Genomic DNA, 23260 nt, shown 5'->3' with positions numbered 1-23260 from the left:
AACCACATGACCTGTGGTCGATTACGTCACATCTACTTCGCTGAGAGACGATCGCAGAATGAAAACCTATCCAGTTACTAGATTATTGGGAACCCACCGAGAACAATGATTTTATTTTGCATTCTGCATTCTGTAGAAAGTTTTCTGAAATAATTTTACTTTCAAAGACTCCAAAACCATTTTAAGGTTGAATCAGTTCCCGCTTAATTCAATTTAAACAAATAAATTAACATCGGAACCTTCGTATAACATCAGAGGTTTTTTTAAATTAGTATAATTAGGAATATCTAATAGTTAGGGTTCGAATAGGACATAATGCACTACAAGTACCAGCATGCCTCGCTTCTGTACTCCCGCCGACTTCCGTCTTCGTCACTACGTCGTCTAAACTATGGCGGCTGTAGGCTCCGTGTGATTTGGATTTACACTCCCGCTATGTCGGACTTGCTGCAGATTAAAACCCCCCAGGACCGGCTGGACCTCCTCCGGGACCTGACCCAGTTCACGGAAAGCTGCAGCGAGCAGCTCGACGCCATGTTCGAGGCGCTGGGCTGGTCGCGAGACGAGGCGCGCGACCAGGTGGGCTGCAGGCTAACCCCGGTTGAGCTATCGTAAACAGGAAGTCCGCTGCTTTACATTCGTAATGCTAGCTAACGGTAGCTAACTTTACCTTTAATTAAAGTTAATGATACTGTTACTGACATATGTCAAAGTACATCATTTAACTTTAAGATTCCTCCTCATCTGTTGTGGATGCGATTGATTGATTGATTGATTGATTGATTGATTGTTTGTTTGTTGTTGTTGTTTCTAGGAGGCGCTGGAGCAGTGTCCCTACGACCCCGACCACAGAGTCCCGGCAAGAAGCATGGAGAAACACAAGACGTCCTGCTGCCTCGGGCGGATGGGCTACACGGCGGAGGAGCAGGTAAGACCCCGCGGCGGTGATGGAGACCGGGCCGTGGGAGGAGGTGCGTCCCGGTGAAAGGAGGAGCAGGAGGAGGAGGAGCAGGAGGAGCAGCAGGAGGTCTGCTAGCAGCGCCCCCCTTCATCTCACTCCATTCATCTGTCACATGCAGGCGGAGACGATCGATCCCTCTGTGTGCTACCAGAACGCCGTTGGATGCTACACCATGGGTGAGTTAGTAGCCCCACGGGTCAGTTAGTAGCCCCACGGGTCAGTTAGTAGCCCCACGGGTGCGTTGGTAGCCCCACGGGTGAGTTAGTAGCCCCACGGGTCAGTTAGTAGCCCCACGGGTGAGTTGGTAGCCCCACGGGTCAGTTAGTAGCCCCACGGGTGAGTTGGTAGCCCCACGGGTGAGTTAGTAGCCCCACGGGTCAGTTAGTAGCCCCACGGGTGAGTTGGTAGCCCCACGGGTCAGTTAGTAGCCCCACGGGTCAGTTAGTAGCCCCACGGGTGCGTTGGTAGCCCCACGGGTGAGTTAGTAGCCCCACGGGTCAGTTAGTAGCCCCACGGGTGAGTTGGTAGCCCCACGGGTGAGTTGGTAGCCCCACGGGTGAGTTGGTAGCCCCACGGGTGAGTTAGTAGCCCCACGGGTGCGTTGGTAGCCCCACGGGTGAGTTAGAAGCCATTCTGTCTTCAGTAATGTTGCTAGGCAACACATCTGGGACATTTTTCAGTTGTCATGGCATCTCCTCCACGCAGATAAAGTGACCCAGCACCAGGTGATCCTGCAGGCGAGGTCCGCTGCACCTTTAATGAAGATGGAAGGAGTCTTCTGGCAAGGTGGGTTTAGAACCGTCACGGTTCCCCTCAGGTTCTACTGCAGAACCTGAAGGGAACCGTCTGACCTCACCGTGGCGACGCCGATCCTCCACAGGGCAGTTCTCCGGCCAGCCCGTCGACGTGCCTCAGAACCACAAGCGGGCCGTGTGCGACCTCACCGTGGCCGACCGGCTGGCCCTGTACGATCACGTGGGCGGCGTCCTCCGGCAGCAGAAGGAAGCCGCCGCCGGCAACGACGATCTCTATTTGGATCTGATGTCCAAACTCCAGAAGGGTAAGACGCCCGAGCGTTGGGTCGGGAAGTTCCCTCTCACAGCACTTTGTTTGCTCGTAGACGACGGCGGCGTGGAACCGAAGACTCACCTGGAGCTGATGGCAGAGATGAGGGACTACAAGAGGCGGCGCCAGTCCTACCGGGCCAAGAACGTTCACATCACCAAGAAGTCCTACACGGAGGTGGGAGCTGCTGCGGCGCCCCGGTCATAAACGCGGCGAAGCTGACCTGTGACCCCCCCCCCCCCCCCCCAGGTGATCCGGGAGGTGATCCAGGTCCACTCAGAGGAGCTCAGCCGTCAGTGGAGGGAGGAAGAGGAGGAAGACTGTCCCCACGGGCACGGCGAGCTCACAAGAACCGCCGAAGACGCAAAGCGGCGTGAAGAGAACCCGCCGTCGGAGTCGTCAGAGTCCCGCCGCCACCGCAGCCGGGACGGGAGCCGGGATGGAGGGAGCAGGAAGAGGAGGAGGAAGGACAGGTGAGGGGGAACAAGGAGAACCTTGTCCAGTTCTTGATCCGGATCAAACGGTCCCGAACGCTTTGCTTCGCAGGGATTCACGCTCCCCTGAGGAACGCCACCACAGCCGGAAGAAGAAGAAGAAGAAGAAGAAGAAGAAGGACGAGAAGGACAAATGATCAGAGGAGGTCAAGGGTCACCACGTCGGCGGAGCGTTTCACGTTCATGAAATAAAGAATAAACGTTTTGGGAACCAATCGGGTCGGGTCTTGCATCAAGTAAGTGTTTCAGTTCTGTGTTTAAAAAGGCCCGCCCACGAGGCCCGGCGGCCGACCAATGGAATGTCGGAAGCGTGTGTCATAGCTGGCACTCTGGTACCGTGGGGTCAAAGGTCACAGGGAACTAAGGGGTTGAAAGCATCAGCTGAAACTTCAGGTTCCAGTTTTGGGATTTCTCATCGAGCAAACTTCATCTTAGAGGAACTTGGCGATGAGGATGAAGAGATGAAGAAGGGTTGTTCCTGATTCACAAATAAGATCAAAGGGCCTGGGGGGAGGGGCTTAGATCCCGAGGCCAGCTGGATCCAGCATCGGTTATAATCCGTCCGGTTGCTCATTGGTCAGTTTATCAGAAGAACTCCAGAAACGGATTGAGTGAGCAGGAACACCTGAAGCTGAGAGCGGGGTGGGGGGTCAAAGGTCAGACGCCTGCTGATGTCATTAGATGTTAATCTCAGCAGACGGAGCCGGGAGGCTTTCTGCTTGCTGCTGCCCTGCTCGCCGCCCTGCTGGTCGCCCTGCTGACGCTGCAGGTATTTCTCACCCTGCTGAGAGGAGAAAGGGGGCGGGGTTCCAGGCGGCGCCTGAGAACCAGAGGCATTCTGGGCCGGACGACGCGACATCGGGTGTTTCTGTCCTCGTGTCCGTCCTGCAAGGATCCGCTGGAGGACCTGATCCGGTCTGAGGAGACAGCAGCACCATGGGGGCCTCCGGAGACAAGGTATGGGGGGCTGGACCGGCTCTGATGGGACCTGCTCTGATGGGACCGGGTCTGATGGGACCGGTTCTGATGGTACCGGTTCTGATCGGACCGGCTCGGATGGAACTGTTTCTGATCAGACCGGCTCTGATGGGACCGGTTCAGATGGGACTGGTTCTGATGGGACCGGCTCTGATGGGACCGGGTCTGATCGGACCAGCTCTGATGGGACCGGCTCTGATCGGACCGGTTCTAATGGGACCGGTTCAGATGGGACCGGCTCTGATGGGACCGGTTCTGATCGGACCGGTTCTGATCGGACCAGCTCGGATGGGACCGGCTCTGATGGGACCGGTTCAGATGGGACTGGTTCTGATGGGACCTGCTCTGATGGGACCGGGTCTGATCGGACCGGCTCTGATGGGACCGGTTCAGATGGGACCGGCTCTGATGGGACCGGGTCTGATCAGAGCCTGATGGGACCGGTTCTGGACTAGGGTTTGCCTGAATGTTTGGACGTTTTCTCCAGATCTTCACGCTTTCGCACCGAAAAGACGTCAAAATGAACAAAAATGAAATCAAGAGGATTTAACCTGAAATATTCAAATGAATAAAATAAAGATGTAAGCGGTTAAACTTTAAAACAAACATCAAAGCTCTGAGCTCCACGGGAGACGAGTCCATTTAAACCACTTCAGTTCTTATTCTGACCAGCGTCCTCGTCAGTTTGGACCTTTTACGTTACCGTCGTTACCGTCGTTACCGTCGTTACCGTGGTCACGTGATCGAGGGGATGCATTGATCCGGCACGCTCTTCATCAGCTTGTTTCTGAGCTGTGACTCCTCCTCCTCTGCAGCGGCTCCTCCTCTCAGGACTGCTGCTCCTGCTCGGCGTGGCCTCCTCCTTCAGCCAGGAGGAATATTCTGGATACCAGTCAGGTGAGCGACGACAAAGGTCACCCCCCCAAAGGTCACCCCCCCGATTAGCTGTTAACCCCGCTAGATTAGCCGCTGAGCTAACTCCAACTGGCTCCTGGGCAGGTGATGAAAACCAGTTAAAAAGCAAAGTATTTCATTATTATTGATTTAATGATTCTGGAAACAGACCCGGGCTCGCCCGGGATTCGAACCCAGGACCGCTCGCACCCGAAGCGAGAATCACACCCCCAGACCAACGAGCCGCTGTTGACAAGGATCTAACAGCCAGGTGTGTCCAAACAGGTGAGGAACACACCGACAGAAGCTCCATGGTCGACCTAGCCCCGCCTCAACCAGGTGAGCACGGTGCCCCCCCCCCCCCCCCCCCCGTTGGCATTTAGCTGCAGCTCTGGTTCCTAAATCTATCACCTCTTCAGAGTATCCACCTGAGGAGGACTACGACCCCCGTGGCTCCGCCCCCACCCGGGTCACCATGGTCACGGAGATGACGCAGGTACCGCGGGGCTTCCTGCTTCACCTGAAGCCTCGGTGTTCTGTCGCTCAGGCGTTTTTACCCGCCGTGGCGTGACGTCATCACAGGTACCGGACGAGGAGGAGGAGGAGGAAGAGCGGCCGACGGCGTGCGACTGTGAACCCGGAGAACCCGGGTTCGCTGGCTTTGCTGGACCAAAGGTATGAACTCCTCATCTTCCTCTCCTCCTCCTCATCATCCCTCTCTTCTTTTTATCTGGTTCTTCCTCTGTTTTTGTTCCAGATCATTTTATACTTTAATAAACAGGAAGACCAGGAAGTGATCAGGTTCTGGTTTTTCCCACTTCCTGTTAGGGTTCCAAAGGTCTGCAGGGTAAAACTGGCTCACCTGGAGGTCAAGGCAGGCAGGTGAGCGCGTAAAACATTACTGTACCTTTAAGGATGATGTCAAAACCTCAAAAACCAAAGCTTCAAAACAGCTGATCGGATGGATGATCAATGTTTTCAGGGATATAATGGAAGGAAAGGCGCTCGAGGAAGAGGAGGAGACGCCGGGCCAGCGGTGAGTCAATCCCAATCCCAAGGATGGAGGAAGGATGAAGGAAGGATGAAGGAAGGATGAAGGAAGGAGTGACAGGAGAGGAAAAGTAAAAGTACAAATAAGAAAAGAACAGACATTGCGTATCTTCTACGAGCGTTCTGATTGGATATTCCTTCCATGATTGAAAAAGAAAAGATCAATAAATTTGGTTTGCCGAGTTTCATCGACATTCTCAACCTGCAGGGCGACGCCGGACCGGAAGGAGATGACGGAGCTTCCGGTTTCTCGGGAGCCGTGGTGAGTTCAAGGACCGTCCGAGAGCGTAGGCCTGTTCAAAACTCTGAATTCAAGAAAGAGCGGAAAGTCCAAGAAAAACAGGTTTATCTGAAAATAGGCTTTAATAGAACGACGAGAAATGCTTTCATCCAATCAGGCGTCATCCTGAATAGTGTTTAATGCAAACACACAAACAAACACACAAACAAACACACAAACAAACACACAAACAAACACACACACAAACAAACACACAAACAAACACACAAACAAACGCACAAACAAACACACACACAAACAAACACACAAACAAACAAACACACAAACAAACACACAAACAAACACACAATCAAACACACAAACAAACAAACACACAAACAAACACACAATCAAACACACAAACAAACAAACACACAAACAAACACACAAACAAACACACAAACAAACACACAAACAAACACACAAACAAACAAACACACAAACAAACACACAAACAAACACACAAACAAACACACAAACAAACAAACACACAAACAAACACACAAACAAACACACAAACAAACACACAAACAAACACACAAACAATCAAACACACAACAGCATGCAGACTGAACACCTCCACTCGTTCATAAATACAAACGATCATAATAATAAGTCAGAACTTTATAATCAATAACATGTTGCGTTGTTTTATTGTCTAACAGGGAGAACCGGGACTCCCGGGAGTCCCGGGCGAGCATGGAGAGCCGGGTCTGAAGGTAAACTGGTTCCAGAACCTGGTCTGCTGAGGAATTTGTGTTCATGTCATTAAAGCTTAACGTTTATAAATGTTCATATTTACGTTTCAGAGTGTTTAAAAGATTCTTTTGATAAAATGAGAAATAGCTGTTGGCAGGTTGGGAATAAACGATCCCGTCCTCCTGTTGCCAGGGTGACGGCGGTATGGAAGGCCCCCCCGGAGGAGCCGGGCGCCCCGGAGAGACTGTAAGGAAACCCGCCGTCAATCTGATTCCTTGCTCCTGATGATGCGACCTCTGACCTTTAGTTTAAACCACAGTCATCCTCACACAGAAGCGTTTTCTATTTTCTCTTTCTTATTCGTTCCATCCAGGGCCCTCCTGATGATGCGACCTCTGACCTTTAGTTTAAACCACAGTCATCCTCACACAGAAGCGTTTTCTATTTTCTCTTTCTTATTCGTTCCATCCAGGGCCCTCCTGATGATGCGACCTCTGACCTTTAGTTTAAACCACAGTCATTCTCACACAGAAGCGTTTTCTATTTTCTCTTTCTTATTCGTTCCATCCAGGGCCCTCCTGATGATGCGACCTCTGACCTTTAGTTTAAACCACAGTCATCCTCACACAGAAGCGTTTTCTATTTTCTCTTTCTTATTTGTTCCATCCAGGGCCCTCCCGGGGATGCGGGACCTCCGGGACCCGAGGGAGGCAAGGCCATCAAGGTGCCGATCCTAAATGTCGACGTCTGACTGACCTTTAATGGTTAACTTTTTACTCTAGAATCATCAAAGTCGTCTGTTTCCTGTTCAGGGGTCTCCTGGTGCCGAGGGGGGGCAGGGCCCTCCGGGGCCGGAAGGACGGAAGGTAGGGGATTAAAAAACAGGGAAGATTCTGGTTTTTGTTGTTGTACTTCCGTCTACTGGCCAGCAGAGGGCGACTTTATTTTTTGTTCCCCATCCCGCAGGGTCCGACCGGAGGGCCCGGGTCTCCGGGTGACGTCGGTGAGAGGGGATACACTGTAAGACATTACCCTCGATCGATCGGTCGATCGATCATCACCTGACATTGCCATCTAATTAGTTTCAAATTATTCATTGTTTGTTAATTATTTGAGGAGAACTTTGTTTCTATGTTCTTTAAAATCACACACGTTTATAAATTCTACCATTGATCAGGAGATTCTCAAAACTGATTATTGAACCAGATTACTGATCAATAGCGTCATCGGTGTGTTAATGATATACATTGATGGAGGAGAACGCAGTCAGTTTAATTATCAAGATTATAGTAACAGCTTACATCACTCAAACTCAATCTAATTCAGATTAAATTATTTGTTTAATTTATTAATTATGAACTCGGATTAGATTAATTCAGATGAGATAATCAGGTACATTAGACTAGATCAGATAAAATCAGATCAGATCAGATTAGATGATTACATTACATTAGATCAGATTATTATTTTGGATCAGATCAGATCAGATTAGATTAGATTAGATTAGATCATTCTTCTAATATTTCCACCACGTCCTCCTCAGGGTTTTCCTGGACAGTCGGGAATCATCGGAGCCGGCGGACCGAAGGTACAAACACGTTCTATCACACTGGTTTATCAATAGATAAGACTGGTCAGTCACAGTGTGTGTATGTGTGTGTGCGTGTGCGTGTGTGTGGAGAAAACTTTCCCAGAAAGTGGAAGTGAACATTTCTCTTTTGTAAAAGTTTGAAATGAGTTTCGTGTATTTGATGAAGCAACGCTCGGAACTTCCCCTGAACGTTTCACTTCCAGGAAGAGAACCGTGACATCATCGGAGTAAAAATTACGTACCGGTAGTTTCCCTTTTGGTCTGGGAGGTTCTGTCGCTCAATCCAGCAACACAATTCAAATCAGCTCATTTTGATTCCGATAAAATTTCTGCTTTATAGAAAGTTATCACTTTAGAGGTGAAGCAGGGAAAGACAGACGCCAATTTCTGCTTTATAGAAAGTTATCCCTTTAGAGGTGAAGCAGGGAAAGACAGACGCCAATTTCTGCTTTATAGAAAGTTATCCCTTTAGAGGGGAAGCAGGGAAAGACAGACGCCAATTTCTGCTTTATAGAAAGTTATCCCTTTAGAGGTGAAGCAGGGAAAGACAGACGCCAACTTGTCCCACAAGTGCAAGAATTTGGAGTAAAAACGTGTAACAGGCAGAAACCTTGAAGAGAGCCACTATCAAGTGGACGGACATCTGTCTGGAATCACACGTCCCCGATCCCTTCCCAAACATCCACCTGAAGGGGAGGGTCTGATGACATCACAGAGACGTGCCGCCGCCCAGCTGACCCTCTGTCTCTGCTTGGTCTTCGTCTCTCAGGGGACTGCAGGTCCAGACGGCCCTCCAGGCAGCGACGGCGACCCGGGCGAAGATGTGAGCTGACGGACGGCACGTAGAGTCCGCCTGCACACCTCCACCTGTTTACACCTGCTGTCTGTCTCCCCAGGGATCGGTAGGAGTCCCGGGGACCGGGGGAGAGCCCGGTCCGTCCGGCGCCAAGGTAAGAAACACGATGGCGCCGGCCTGCAGGCAGCAGCATGTAAACGGAGGAGGGCTTTAGCGTTAGCATGTTGCTAAGCTCATGTCTGCACTTCTGCAGGGCAGCGAGGGGGGGCGTGGCGTGAGGGGCCCGCGGGGCAGGCTGGGCGCGGCGGTGAGTGATCAGCACAAATCACTTGATCAGGGATCAATCACGCTGATGATGTTTCTGTCTGCTGGTCCGACAGGGAGCTGGAGGAGAGCGAGGAGGCGCTGGAGCGCCGGGGAAACCAGGACCGGAGGGGGGGCAGGGCCAGGCTGTGAGTTCTGGTCCGTTCAGGCGTCTCCTCGGCGCCCAGAGACAGTCCGGTCTAACGGCGCCGTTCATGTCTCTGGGTGACGGCCGCTGTCTTCCAGGGGTCCAGAGGTGAGACGGGGTCCGATGGCGAGAAGGTGAGTCTGCTCTCGTCTGATTGGTCCTGAACCCGGAGTTCATCCGGTCATGAAGGCCGCTGGTCCCCCCCCAGCCGTTGCCTTCTGCTACTCCTCCTCCATCAGACGCCGCCGATCCGTTCAATAACCGCTGAAAATGATCACTTCCTGTTTGTCTTTGTGGCTCCTGCAGGGCGCAGCAGGAAGGAAAGGTGTCAAAGGTCACAGAGGACAGGAGGTAGTTTCCCAGCTGATGATGAAATGTTTCACTTCCTCTTTCCACACCTGCTGGGATTTACTCACCTTCCTCCTCCTCCTCCTCCTCCTCTCCTTTCAGGGACGCGTGGGCGACGGCGGAGACAAAGGACAGGTAGGACGCGTCACTGGACAAAACATCTGACGCATGTAAAGAGCTTTAAATCAGAATGCATCTGAGGGGAGGGGTCCAGGGGCCCAAACAGGAAACAGGAAACAGGAAACAGGAACGACATCAGCACGGCTCTCGCTCAGAATTCCTTCTTCTGTCCAGCGCGGAACCGAAGGCGGCGCCGGCCTGAGCGGCGGCCCCGGCCCCGTGGGACCGCCCGGGGTCCCGGGTAGCAGAGGAGACCGGGGTCCCGTTGGTGAGGGGGGTGTTAAAGGCCGAGCAGGACCCAAAGGGTTGCGAGGTCCCTCAGTGAGTAGCATCAGGAAGTAGAACCGGAGAACCGGACTCCCGTGAGAAAGAGATTCTCTAAAGGAGCGGTTCTGTCCTGTAGGGTCCGGCTCTGACTGACGAGCAGGTCCTGCAGCTCTGCATGGGCGTGGTCACGGCCCAGCTCTCCCAGCACGCCGCCTCCATCCGGGCCCAGTGCTCCCAGGGCTGCCCCGTCGGCAGCCGGGCGCTCATCGGGCCGCCTGGAGCACGAGGATCAGCGGGCTCACCGGGAAAACCCGTAAGAACCGCTCCTGCATCGCAGCCACAGCAGGGAGCCACTTCTCATTTAATATCTCACATCCAAAAAACAAATACCGGGACTCTGGAACCGAACCGAAGCCCACGGGGTTCGTGACAGTCAAACCTGGATCGACCTGGATTGACCCGGATCGACCTGGATTGACCTGGGACGACCTGGATCGACCGATATACTGTTACTGGCCCTTTAAATGGATCCATTCAGTAGTTTTAGGGTCAACTTGTGGACAAACACACAAACAAACAGAAGCAATGACGGTTTGCCTCCACCTATCAGGGCAAGGCCGGAAAACCTGGATCCAAGGGAGCCAGAGGTGCTCAAGGTGACCGAGGACTGGGGGGGCAGGGAGGAGCGCAGGGAAGCAGAGGTACGGATATAAACCTGATTCTGGTTCCTGACTCAGAATCAGAAGCGTGAAGGACTGGATTAAAGGTCTCCACTTCTTAAACCGCCTTAATTTGGGATTATTCTTCTTTCATCACGAGAATCTTCCCGACTGGTTTAGGTTTCTCCAAATGCTTTCTAGCTCTTTGTGTTTGGCTCAACAGGTCAAAGGGGAGCGAAAGGAATCGCAGGTGAACCAGGTCGAGGCCCGCCGGGACCAGATGGACCACAAGGCTTCAGAGGTGCGACCCGGTTCAGTCCGGTCCGGCCCCTTTACTGAATGGAAAAAACACCTGGAAGGAACCAGGAACGGAGCGTTCATAGCAAACAGCATGCTAGCATCCAGTCTGTTAGAACCACAGAAGAAGAAACAGCAGCATGGCCTGTAGCGTCGGCGCTAACGCAGGCTACTAACAGCAGGGAGCAGCAGTACAGCATGCTAGCATCCAGTCTGTTAGAACCACAGAAGAAGAAGCAGCAGCAGAGCGTCGGCGCTAACGCAGGCTACTAACAGCAGGAAGCAGCAGTACAGCATGCTAGCATCCAGTCTGTTAGAACCACAGAAGAAGAAGCAGCAGCATAGCGTCGGCGCTAACGCAGGCTACTAACGGTTCCTCAGGTTTCAGACTCACACTTTGCTGAATAGCATGTTGCTATGGAATTTCAGATGGAGTCTGTGGTAGGTTTACACGAGTAATAATGCTAAGCTAGTAGCTAGCTCCGGCTCAAAGCCTTGCTCAAAGGGGCGCTAACATTAGCTGCCGTCAAAAAGAAAGTTCACGACTTCTTAGAATTAGCCTTCTTGTTATTTAATTATTTCTTCCTTGCAGGTTTGCCGGGGACCCCAGTAGAAGCCAAGAACGGCATGGAGGGCCCCCGAGGGCCCCAAGGTTTCCCTGGTGCTGTTGGCCAGCCAGGCGCGGCTGGGTTTGCAGGCGTGCCTGGATTTTGCGAGGGGCGGGACTGCAGCATTCATGCGCCAGTGATGCGCAAAGAGCAGGGTCTGGTGAAGAGACCGTCGAGCTCAAAGATCTGACCCCCGACATAAAGGATCGCTGTGTGATGATCAAAGGTCGATGACGTTGGGACTGGGTTCAAATGGGCCAATTCGATTCGCTTAAAATCTCAGTGGACCGAGTGTAGTGCCATGGGGCACGCCGCTGGTGGGCAGGTCTGATAGGACATCAAAAAGTGGGTCAGAAGGTTTTTATATCCGGTACAGAAAGCGAACTTGTTTCCGCTTCAGTTTTGTTTCTGCTTTCTGTCTTTGAAACAACAAAAATAAAGATGCTATGTAAATACTCTGTAAAGGATCACAGAAATATTTTCAGAGTTTTTCAGTCGCCATGTTTGAAACTGTCCCAGAGGAGACCAACCGCTGATTGAGTTCTCTCAACACAAACGGAACGCTTTCAAGTTTATTAGAAGTACATTATATTATATATTAAAATACATATATTATAGTATACATTATTGGAGTATCAAATCCATTTTAAGAAAATAAAGAGTAACCTGTTTAACCGTTATAAGTGTTGTGTGAAATAACTCATTTACAGACCAGTGACAAAAAACACGTAAACATTTGTGAATAAACCAAATTAAAATATAAAAACCACCAAATCAGGAAACACAATCTTGTCATTTCATCAAATAAGAGACAGATGATGATGATGATGAATATATTTATTAGATAGAATGTTAGAGTACAAGTACAGTCACACGGTAGCATGTATTACAGTACAAGTACAGTCACACAGTAGCATGTATTACAGTACAAATAAAGTCACACAGTAGCATGTATTACAGTACAAGTACAGTCACACAGTAGCATGTATTACAGTACAAATACAGTCACACAGTATTATGTTTTACAGTACAACTACACTCACACAGTATTATGTTTTACAGTACAAGTACAGTCACACAGTAGCATGTATTACAGTACAAGTACAGTCACACAGTAGCATGTATTACAGTACAAGTACAGTCAAACATCCTGTCTAAGAGGAGCATTTCTAAAAAGCCCTTGCGGTCTTGTTTCCGTTGAAAGTCCTTCGTACATAAACGCTTTTGAATATGTTTTTATTTCTAACACGACAGCAACAACGTCTCAACGTAATTTACAAAAGAAATGTCCTTGCACGGACACCCCCCCCCCCCCCCCCCTTGAAAATCTGCGTTCAGTTTCACTTGAAGTTAAAGAAATCTCCTGGTCGATAAATGGAATGCTTTATTATTAGATCGATGACAGCGATTGGGTAATGACGTGTTCAATAATTATTGTTCTGCGTTTTTATGTAAAATAAAATTATCTAAAACATCAAAAACAACGCGACGAATGAAGAAATGAATGAAACTGAACTTTCACACTAATTTACATGCAGAACCTCGTTTGAAAATGAAACTATTTAGCTTATATTGTGATTTTTGCTCCTGAATTTAGCAGCTAAAGGAGGATCTTATGAATGTTTTACGGGACCGGGGACCGGGTCTGGACTTCGGCTGACGTTAATCCGACTTTCAGTTATTATTTAATGCCTAACGTGGCGAACATTGGAATCAGGGAACCGGAAGTTGCTTTATCGTCCGGAAATAAAACGCGGGGCTCAATTTGGATGATTTCACGGCACAAAACCGTTTTTGTTGTATTCGGTAAAGTTGATCCTTCCCGTTTTGCAAACACGTCACAACAGTCGTGTTACGATCAATGAGCAGCGCGTGCGCGTCCCGTGCGCGTCCCGTGCGCGCCCCGCGGGGAATCCCGAGTCGAACCTGTTCGCGTGTCTACATTCAGTTTCTCTTCGGCTCCCTATAAAACACGATCCCTCCGCCTCGGCGGCACATCATCATCTTCATCCTCTTCATCATGCATCCAGGCGTCTTCCGCCGTGCGCTGGTGACGTCACTGTGTAAGTACGGTGGAGACACTTTTAAAACCTTTTCATGGGTTTATGTGTATAGAAAGGAATTAAAGATAAACCTTATTTAATACTAAATTAAAACACAATACTTTACGCTTTACCTTTGCTGTGTGTGGAGGAAGAGGAGGAAGAGGAGGAAGACTCCTCCTCCTTTTACGTTCAGACTTCCTAATCAACAATTTTAACTATAATGAGGGTAAACGAAGCACCAGAAACAAAGGTGGTGCAGTGGGTGGCGCTGTCACTAAGGACGGTTCTGGGTTCTATTCCGATCTGGTCGGCTGCTCTCCACCTGTTGGGTCCCCGTTCACAGGTGACTCCTCACACCTGTCCTCCTGTGTTGTGCAGGTGTGTGCGCGGCGGTCGTGGGACACGACCTTAAATCCGCCTTGGGTTCGGATTGTATTCTGCCCTGCACCGTTACACAGAAGCCCGGTGTCCGGTACCGAGCAGTGACGTGGTACAAGGTAATACACGTATGTATATATTTACAAGCTACAATACCTTTTTGATTTGCTATACTTCATAAAGAGGAAACTGCATCTCAAGTCATTAAACGGTTTAAATTAAATTAAGATTAGAAGCAGATTTATGAGTAAAATAATACGGTGAGAGTTTGCAATCCGATCTGCCCCCAGCAGGGGGCAGCGTCACACGCTTCCGGTGCCTCTCTTGCAGGTCGGGGAGATGCCATCGCCTCGTCTCAGCGGCCTTTTGACCAGAAACCTTACCGACGGGACGACGCGGCGGCACGCGGGCGTGGCGCGGGACGTGCAGCTGCTGGACGGGTCCCGTCACGTCCTCCTGGCCAACGTGACGTGTGACGACAGGGGCGTGTACTCCTGTCACCTGGCAGCACCTGTGGGGGAGCGGGACCTGGAGGGGCAGGTCCGCCTCACCGTGACAGGTGAGACCGATCCGACCGGGCTCGCCTGGAGCTCCTTCGAAGGCTCCTGCTGGCTTCGTGAAGCGGAGCGTCGTCATTTCTCCTTTCTGCTCCAGACTGCCCGGACGACCCGGGCGACCCGGACACGCACATGGTCACCGGCGCCGTAGCGATGCTGGCGCTGGCGCTCGTGATATTCCTGGCGAGCTACGTGAGTAACAAACGCACTCTGATGGGCTCGCGTTGTCTCGTGTCGGAACCCCCACTAAGGATGGTCCGCGTCTTCATCGCAGGTCAGTCTGAAGAAAGCCCTCAGGAGCAGAACCAAGAGCAGCAGAAAACAGACGCTCCTGAACGCACCGCTGAGAGCGCTGGACAAAAGGGACTTGATGCTGATTTACACCTTAGGCCCTAAATGGTCGAGAACGCCCCCGCTGGAGCACATCTGTGTTTAAAGACAGCGGCGCTGGTGGCGCAGTGGGCGGCGCTGTAGCCTCACAGCAAGAAGATCCTCACTTTTATTCCGCCCGCGTGGATTCTCGCTCGGCTTCCTACAGAAACACTCTGATCCAGTTTGGACCACGGCAGCAGGAGAACCGGGTCACAGCGAGTTCTTGTACATCACCTGTCACCTCGCTGGCTTTAAGTGGCCGACCTCCGGCCTCAGGTCAGTGGGATAGGCCAGGCTGATCGCCGATCAGAGCCCCGGATCCGGTCAGACGGGCGCGGCGGCCGCGGTTCAGGAGGAAGAACGGGTACAGACAGGTTGGCGGTGCGAAGCTCCTGAGAGTCCTTGAGCAAGAAAGCGAACCCTGAAGAACCCCAGAATGCTCACGGTCCTGTAGGTCGCCATGGTAACCCATTGATGACTCTGACTTACAACTGTGACATATGTGTTTTGTTGTTTGACTGTGGGCGGCGCTAAGACGTTTTATTGATCTGTATTTCATATGTATGAATTTTGGTGCAAAAGTAAATTTTTGTAAATATCATCATAAAAGAATAATAAAAAACAGCAAAGATAAGTAAGGTCAGTACCAAATACCAAATGTCTCAGCCCCTCGTTGTGCTGTTGTCGTGGCCGAGTGGTTAAGGCGATGGACTAGAAATCCATTGGGGTCTCCCCGCGCAGGTTCGAATCCTGCCGACAACGATTACGCTTTTCTTCTTTCTTTTCTTTGACCTGTGAACAGCGAACACTATTGCATAGCAATCCCCTCCTGATGCTGACATACAACAGTATTATATGTTATATTAGCGGCTACTTAGAGCGCTTGTGTTTGTTTGTGTACTGCTTTAATGTAAAATGTGGTAAATGTGGTGGACAGGACAGGGAATATGTTTTGCCTCTGAATTGTAATGGGGCCCGGCAATAAACTATCAAAAAAAATTATGTTCAAGTAAAATAAAAACACTACTTCTGCCTTAATGATTTATATTGCGTTAATCTTTCGACCTTTATTTTGAAAGCGTTATCGTTTCCTCTTCCGCTCCCCGTTCTCTAGCTGCCTAGCAACGACGAACGCCCGCGCTAGCTAGCTAGCTAGCTGCTTTAGCCCAGATATTGTACGTAAACATGAACGATGACGACGACTTGGACCAACTGCTGGATGAAGTTGAAAAAAGGTTCTGTCGTAACGTTTCGGTCGAACCTCCGTCCCGCGTGCGCGCGAGCCAGCCCGGAATGTGCGGGAAAGGACAGAGACAACACAGGTAGACGATGCTAGGATGACTAGCTAATGCTAACAGCGGGCTGTGTGTTGACAAGCCCTCATGATGAGCCGTGTCTCGAGTAGCTTGACAGTTAGCAAACTATGCTATGTGTGCTTTATAATGTGTGGCTTGTGTTCTTCAAACAGTGTGTGTGTGTGTGTGTGTGCGTGTGCGTGCTGGATTTAGTCCCACAAAGACTGATCAGCCAATCAGCAGCCTCGCTGAAGACCTCGACACCCTCCTGGATGAGTTACTGGAGGAGGACTCCAGCGATGCCCCTCGGCAGGAGGTTAGCATGTGCTAATGCTAAAGGATTCTCCCAAAGCACAAACGCTGAACCGAAATTCCTTTGAACCTTTGATTGATCGGGTTGATCGGGGAAGCCAGACACAGATGTGGGATTGATCGTTTGTCTGGAGGAATTGAAGCTACTTTATTTATCATGCAAGCATTCGTTTGTAACTCGTGTGCTCCTCTTCCTCTTCCTCTTCCTCTTCCTTTCAGACTGAACGAGTTCCTCCAGGAACAAAGGAGAAGAAGAATCTGTCGTCTCAGTCTGGAGGGAGGAAGTAAGAGACCTCTGGGATTAAAAAAAGGGATTCAATATGAGCACTCATCACGTCTCTATGTGTCGCGTCCCGATTGGTCGGTGAAAACTCATGATAGCATGCTAAATGCTAAATGCTAGGGAACCGCCGTTACTCCTTGCCTTGGGATCTAGACACGGAATCCTTCCTGTGCCCCTCGGTCATCGTAGTGGACAACTGCGCCTCCTGCTGGACGTTTTCATTGGTCATGTGATCCGTTTGTCACCTGCTCAGGTGCTGTCCTGTTTTCACTGGCGGGAGCTCCGTCAAGAATGGAGTCGGAACAGCGACATCCCCGAGGTGTGGAAGCATCCTTCCTCCTGTGGGTTGTTCTGCGTGACTCCAGGGGCCGGCGGGACCGATAAATGATTCATGATCAAATCTGTTATTCTGCCTTTGAAGTCAGCATTTGTCTGTAACAGGTCATGTGACCAGTTGCGCTGCACCTCCTGTGACTTCCGGGTGCTGATGTTTGACGACTGTGAATGGGACCTCTCCTGTGATTACCTGTTCCTCAGGTGAGCCCCCCCCTCTTCACCCCGTGGCCTTATCTCATGAAACGGTCGATGTGCGGCCGGCGTCTCCACACGCTTCACGTAGGATCGTGTGCGGCCGGCGTCTCCACACGCTTCACGTAGGATCGTGTGCGGCCGGCGTCTCCACACGCTTCACGTAGGATCGTGTGCGGCCGGCGTCTCCACACGCTTCACGTAGGATCGTGTGCGGCCGGCGTCTCCACACGCTTCACGTAGGATCGTGTGCGGCCGGCGTCTCCACACGCTTCACGTAGGATCGTGGGCGGCCGGCGTCTCCACACGCTTCACGTAGGATCGTGTGCGGCCGGCGTCTCCACACGCTTCACGTAGGATCGTGTGCGGCCGGCGTCTCCACACGCTTCACGTAGGATCGTGTGCGGCCGGCGTCTCCACGCGCTTCACGTAGGATCGTGTGCGGCCGGCGTCTCCACACGCTTCACGTAGGATCGTGTGCGGCCGGCGTCTCCACACGCTTCACGTAGGATCGTGTGCGGCCGGCGTCTCCACACGCTTCACGTAGGATCGTGTGCGGCCGGCGTCTCCACACGCTTCATGTAGGATCGTGTGCGTGCGCAGGAACAACATGCCGGACCGCCAGAAGCTCGGAGCCAAGCTGAGGAGGAGGAGAGGATTCCGGGCCTACGGCTGCCAGTGCAGCTGGTTCTCCACGTCGGAGCCCGCGGACCTCAGGGACCGGCCCCGGCTCACGTGGGTCTGCGGCAAACACCAGGACTGAAACGGGTCTGAGCTGCGTCCAAGATGGCCGCACGAAGTAGATAACGGTTGGGATGAGGGAGGGCGTGTCAGCACGGAACCGGGTTTACCGGTAGGTATGGACTAAATGAATTATGATCCGACTGGAAGCTGAACGACACTCGGACTCAATGTTTCAGACGTTCTCTGGTGCGTTGTTTGTGTTTCCATGGCAACGGTTCACCGGCAGGTTGAAATCATCTCCACACCACAAACACTGCTGCTGTTTATACTCCTCGTAGGTGGACATGAATGGATCAATAAATACATTCAATAGCTCATTGTTTCCTATCAATAAATTGCATTGATGAAATGCTTTCATCACTTCTGCTACTTCCTGTGTTATTTATACGCTGCTGCATCCCGTCTGATCAAACTCAACACTCAGAAAACGCTGCTGCAGGACTCAAAGTTAAAGAAATAAAGAGGAATATTTAAAATATTTTCAAGAGGATTCACCCTGAAATATTTATCACGTCTCTAGAACATGCCTGCAAAGTTTGGTGAACAAATATATAATAATTAAATTATTCATAAAAGAAAACCCACAAACCTATTTTAATTTGTCCAGCAGAGGGCGCTGTGTCTCCAACATGACTTTAAAGAAACCACGAAATAGAGAACCGGAAGTAAAGCTGGAGGATCTTCAGAAGGAGGTGGAGTTCGGTCGGCATGGAGCGGGAAGACATTTTAGAGGAATGGTTCTTCGAGTCGCTAAAAACGTGAGTTTTATTGACGTCACTGATGTTCTCTCAGTTTAGCAGCGCTGCTAGCGCATCCCGGGCTTTAGCTTGCAGCGCGCATGTGCGTGACGTCAGCTGGACGTGGGTCATTGATCACTAATGCCCCGCCCCCCTCCAGGTACAGAGACCTTTACGTGTATCAGCTGGGATGTCCCAGCCGGGTCACGGAGTGGACGTCCGGGAAGAGTGAGTCCGTTTCGTTCTGCTGTTACCGACTCCTATTGATTAGTAACGATCAGAACGAGAACCAATCACCGGCGGCGCTGACCCGTATTATTATGGGCTGTTCTCTGCCCCCCCAGCGTTGTGTGTCGCAGGATTCAGTCCGTCTCAGAACGAGATCCTGGAGCTCCAGTTGCCCCGGAAGCTTTTGGCGGGCGACGATCAGGTCAGCAGAACCGCGGTCCAGGTGCTCGTTGTGAACGCATCGTTCACGCCGAGCCTCTGCTCCGGTCGTGTTGTGTTCAGGGTCTCTGTGCAGAACGGGACTTCAGAGTCCTCCACGGTGGCTCCACGGACGGCCCCGTCTGCTGCCTCCGCCACGTCCCGGGGACCAGGTGAGCGTTCTGATGCTTGAGGCGTGAACCGGATCCGGTCCGGTCCGCTTGATGCGTGAACCGGATCCGGTCCGGTCCGCTTGATGCGTGAACCGGATCCAGTCCGGTCCGCTTGATGCGTAAACCGGATCCAGTCCGGTCTGCTTGATGCGTGAACCGGATCCAGTCCGGTCCGCTTGATGCGTGAACCGGATCCAGTCCGGTCTGCTTGACGCGTGAACCGGATCCAGTCCGGTCCGCTTGATGCGTGAACCGGATCCAGTCCGGTCTGCTTGATGCGTAAACCGGATCCAGTCCGGTCCGCTTGATGCGTGAACCGGATCCAGTCCGGTCCGCTTGATGCGTGAACCGGATCCAGTCCGGTCCGCTTGATGCGTGAACCGGATCCAGTCCGGTCCGCTTGATGCGTGAACCGGATCCGGTCGTCCCCTGTCCTCCACAGGTGTGTCGTCACCAACGACGGGCTGAGCTCGGACCTGCAGGTGTGGAACCTCGGCGCCGACGATGGCGGTGAGTTCCGTCTGATCTTTCTGGCGGGTGGGAGCGGCGGGAACGTGGCCTTCATCCGGCGGCTCCTTCTGTGATTGGTTCTCCGCTGTGTGCCATCGTCCAATGACAGACGTGATCAGGAGAACGGGAGGCGTGGCGGGGGGCGGCGGCCCTGCAGCGGCCGGAGGCAGCAGGATGGCGGTCGGCGTCTCCTCCCGGCCTCAGGTTCTCCACGGCGCTCGGAGCGGAGACGTCCGGCTGACGGAGCTGAGCTCGGGACGGACGCTGTTTCGACTCGGTAACGCTTGGAGGGCCCGACCCGGGACGTCCGGCGCCGGGCGGCGCGTCTAACGTCCTTCTGTCTCATCCCGTCCCGACAGAATCCGACTCGGCCGATCGCCTCGGCTCCTTGCAGTTCGTGAGCGACTCCGTCTTTATTGCCGGCTGCTGGAACGGCGCCGTTTACCTGGCCGACACGCGCACGCCGGCCGCTCCCCAGCTGACTCCTCCCCCCGAGTCCTCGGGTGAATCCCTCCGCTGGTGGACGGACGCTTCTGTCGGGCCGCCCGGCTGCAGGATCGTCAGACTGTCCTCGTCTGGACAGACGGTGATCTCGGACCTCAGGAACCCGGGGGGAGCCGTGAGCCGGGCCCGGCTGGCCGTCCAATCAGGTCGCTGCCGGCTGGATGAGGTCAGGGTGTCGTGGGCGCCGGCGCTGGGTGGCCGGGTCTCTGTATCAGGTTGGTCCCCCGCTGCTGGTCCGCTGCTGTCCTCCTGGAAGCGTCCTCACCGTCTCCCTCTGGCAGGGTTCAGCGGGGCGGTTCAGATCTACGACACCTCCGTCTGGGGGGCGGAGCCACGGGAGGTCCAGCCTCTGTTCCAGCATCGCGGCCACGCGGTCTCACAGTCGCAGCTTGGGGACGGCGTCCCCGTCCCCGTCCCCGTGTCCATCACCGGCCACACCTGGCATCCAGAGCGGCCTCGGACGCTGCTGTCCGCCGCCTCCGACGGCTCCGTCCACCTGTGGGACTGGGTCGACCAATCAGCTGGCAGCGAATGACGACGACGGAATGTAGAACCCAAACGTGATGTGAAACCTTGAATGACTCGTTTAATGGTTCGTAGCTCCCAGTGACCAGCAGGGGGCGACTCCACGGGAGCTGAAAATACATCGAGCGGTATTGTGATCTGTTGAGAGAAGTGCAGGGACGGTTTGGACATGTCCAGAGGACAGACGGGGACTATATGGGGAGAAGGACGCTGAGGATGGAGCTGCCAGGGGACAGGGCTAGAGGACGACCCGGGAGGAGACGCATGGACGTAGTGAGGGGGGACGGTGCAAAGGACAGGGTGAGGTGGAGACCCAGTCCCAACGAAACTTCCCCTCCGTTAGAAAACCATTGCCATATAATACTCTCTTTACTTCCAGCTTTTTAAAACAGATTTAATTAAAAATCATTTTCTAAACACTCCTCTCCTACGGACGACCTCCAGTGCAGTAAAGAAATATAATTATTTTATTTAAATATTATCTGTGGGACAACCTGACATGAATAAGAGCAAAAATTAATAATCGCAAAACCCGATGATAAATACCTCGATTGTGTGGAATGACGACAAAGTCAATAAAAACACGTTAAGTTGACATGAATTAAAATAAAATGAAAGTTACAGGTAAAGAAGAATAAACAATAAATCATTATTTGAACAATGAACAATGTTTGCTTCATTATTTTGCGCGTTAAACTCCAAGGTGCGCTGCGGCGTTCGCTGTACTCTGTTCCGGCTTTGTTTTATTTGTTTTGCGTGTTTCGACGTGCCTCCGTGGAGAGATAACGTCCATAACTCCGGCATGAACGTCCAGCGGGCTCCAGCTCCGCTTTTACACAACACCGGAATGTCTTCGGGTTGTTTTCGGCTGCGCTTCCAGAAGGAACCTCCAGCGGCTTTTCCCGGTACGTCCATTTTCCTACGGCGTGGAGTGCGCCCTGAACGCAGCGCCGCCATATTGCTTCACTTCAGGCTAGCGGAGTTTTCCGCTGCTCTCTCGGCGCACGGACGTCTCTGGAGGCGGGGGCGCCGCTTTGCTGACATCACCTGGACTGCAGCCGAGCTCCGAGTCGCCGCGGACGTTCTCGACCGGACGGAGGTGCCGCCGGGTCGGTAGTGGACTACTTTAAAAGTTGCCTCTGTTGTTGTTTGTTGTTGCGGAGACGAGCCGAGGCTCCTCCGGATGTTGTCACTTTCCCCTCGTCCATGCTAACATGCTAACGTGCTAGCGGGTCAGCTAGCCCGGGTAAACCTCTCATCTCACCGCGTCTACGGACACGGTGAGATGAGAGGCGGTTGTGTGAAGGCTGAACGACGAGCACCGGGGATTTAACGGGCTTAAAGTGGCACCGGGAGCGTCGGGGCAACTTTTCCGCCCGGGGGCTAACGCTGCCAACTTGGGCGACAAATGGGGAACTCGTCGCGGGAGCTGGGGGCAGCCCCGTTCCCCCGGCGTCGGGTGGAAGTGAACGCCGGGCCCGCCTGCTTTGCAGACGGCTTGCAGCGAACTCCTCGTGACCGGTATTTGTGGCTGCGGGGCGGGGTCAAAGTTCAGGATGAACTTTATTAATCATTGACAGCCACCGGGCAGGAATAACTTTGAACTACGTTTGACTTTCACGGCCTGGTAATGAAATATATAAGTAAAATAAGTAAAATAGGTAAAAGAGAAAGCTGGTAGTTCAGTAATAGGACGATGCCCCCCCCCCCCCCCCCCCCCCTGAATGCTTTACAGAAAAGTGAAAACCGTCAGATTTCCTGTCTGGACTCGTTGTGGTTCAAAGCTTCCTCCTCCTCCTCCTCCTCTTCCTCCTCCTCTTTGTGTCACGGCGAGGTAAAACAAGTCCAACCAGCTCAGGAAGGCGAGGCCGTACTATCTACCTGCCAGGTAATGTTCTCCAGGATGTTCTCGTGTAGCAGCAGCTGCTGATCCAGGATGTCTGCGTGCATGAATGGCTGGATTAGGAGCTTGGATTAGGAGCTTGGATTAGGAGCTTAGGTGCTCGCCGGTTACAGGTGAGGTGCTTCTAATCCCTGTCTGGACGCCGTTCGGATGCTAATCCGTCGTTATTCCCGGCGCCGAACGGGATGCAGGAATCACGTGTGAAACCTTCATCGTTTGTGTTTCTCCCCAAACGCCGTCAGCGTGAACCGGAGAGCTTCCTGTTGATATTTCACAATAAGAGTCTATTTATTCGCCGGTGTCAGAAGGAATCTGAGATAAAGCCGCCGCCGCTACACGAGTGAAACGTGAAACCGCTGTGTCCGGTGACCTCTGACCCCTCTGTGTCCTGTCTGTTCCCAGATGAGGTG

General features: G+C 52.4%; 5 protein-coding genes, 1 long non-coding RNA gene and 1 other non-coding gene across 7 annotated transcripts; all 7 read left to right on the top strand.

The window, feature by feature from the left end:
• The first annotated feature begins 375 nt into the window (after positions 1-375).
• snrnp48 (small nuclear ribonucleoprotein 48 (U11/U12)) lies at positions 376-2726 on the top strand. Its single transcript, XM_068759768.1, has 8 exons — positions 376-579; positions 815-928; positions 1080-1137; positions 1667-1747; positions 1842-2021; positions 2082-2203; positions 2276-2499; positions 2573-2726. The coding sequence occupies exons 1-8, from the start codon at positions 436-438 to the stop codon at positions 2655-2657; spliced, it is 1008 nt and encodes a 335-aa protein (XP_068615869.1). The 5' UTR covers positions 376-435; the 3' UTR covers positions 2658-2726.
• Positions 2727-3456: 730 nt separating this feature from the next.
• zgc:113232 (uncharacterized protein LOC541546 homolog) lies at positions 3457-12219 on the top strand. Its single transcript, XM_068757191.1, has 22 exons — positions 3457-3916; positions 4291-4497; positions 4678-4731; positions 4812-4888; positions 4975-5067; positions 5221-5274; positions 5375-5428; positions 5651-5704; positions 6388-6441; positions 6614-6667; positions 8782-8835; positions 8909-8962; positions 9062-9115; positions 9189-9260; positions 9358-9393; positions 9566-9610; positions 9710-9742; positions 9902-10048; positions 10131-10307; positions 10605-10695; positions 10877-10954; positions 11543-12219. Exons 1-22 carry the CDS (start codon positions 3457-3459, stop codon positions 11746-11748), a joined length of 2208 nt encoding a protein of 735 aa, XP_068613292.1. The 3' UTR covers positions 11749-12219.
• On the top strand, positions 7098-7434 carry LOC137916843 (uncharacterized). The gene is made up of 3 exons (XR_011106535.1): positions 7098-7145; positions 7234-7287; positions 7388-7434. It is a non-coding gene; the product is annotated as an uncharacterized lncRNA (long non-coding RNA).
• A 1359-nt stretch (positions 12220-13578) lies between the features above and the next one.
• Positions 13579-14974, top strand: LOC137913530 (CD83 antigen-like). The gene is made up of 5 exons (XM_068757182.1): positions 13579-13621; positions 13982-14100; positions 14312-14540; positions 14636-14730; positions 14813-14974. The coding sequence occupies exons 1-5, from the start codon at positions 13579-13581 to the stop codon at positions 14972-14974; spliced, it is 648 nt and encodes a 215-aa protein (XP_068613283.1).
• Positions 14975-15590: 616 nt separating this feature from the next.
• trnas-aga (transfer RNA serine (anticodon AGA)) lies at positions 15591-15672 on the top strand. The gene has a single exon. It is a non-coding gene; the product is annotated as a tRNA-Ser (tRNA).
• A 357-nt stretch (positions 15673-16029) lies between these two features.
• cfap418 (cilia and flagella associated protein 418) lies at positions 16030-18384 on the top strand. Its single transcript, XM_068759778.1, has 6 exons — positions 16030-16232; positions 16419-16521; positions 16737-16801; positions 17054-17119; positions 17242-17337; positions 17932-18384. The coding sequence occupies exons 1-6, from the start codon at positions 16096-16098 to the stop codon at positions 18089-18091; spliced, it is 627 nt and encodes a 208-aa protein (XP_068615879.1). The 5' UTR covers positions 16030-16095; the 3' UTR covers positions 18092-18384.
• A 396-nt stretch (positions 18385-18780) lies between these two features.
• wdr73 (WD repeat domain 73) lies at positions 18781-20957 on the top strand. The gene is made up of 8 exons (XM_068757181.1): positions 18781-18830; positions 18970-19037; positions 19154-19239; positions 19320-19408; positions 19851-19918; positions 20028-20195; positions 20278-20637; positions 20704-20957. Exons 1-8 carry the CDS (start codon positions 18781-18783, stop codon positions 20955-20957), a joined length of 1143 nt encoding a protein of 380 aa, XP_068613282.1.
• Positions 20958-23260: the final 2303 nt, after the last annotated feature.

The sequence above is a fragment of the Brachionichthys hirsutus genome, chromosome 3 (assembly GCF_040956055.1).
Source record: "Brachionichthys hirsutus isolate HB-005 chromosome 3, CSIRO-AGI_Bhir_v1, whole genome shotgun sequence".
Classification (NCBI taxonomy): domain Eukaryota; kingdom Metazoa; phylum Chordata; class Actinopteri; order Lophiiformes; family Brachionichthyidae; genus Brachionichthys; species Brachionichthys hirsutus.
The sequence above is the reverse complement of the archived record's forward strand: the minus strand, read 5'-3'. Positions and strand labels throughout refer to the sequence as shown.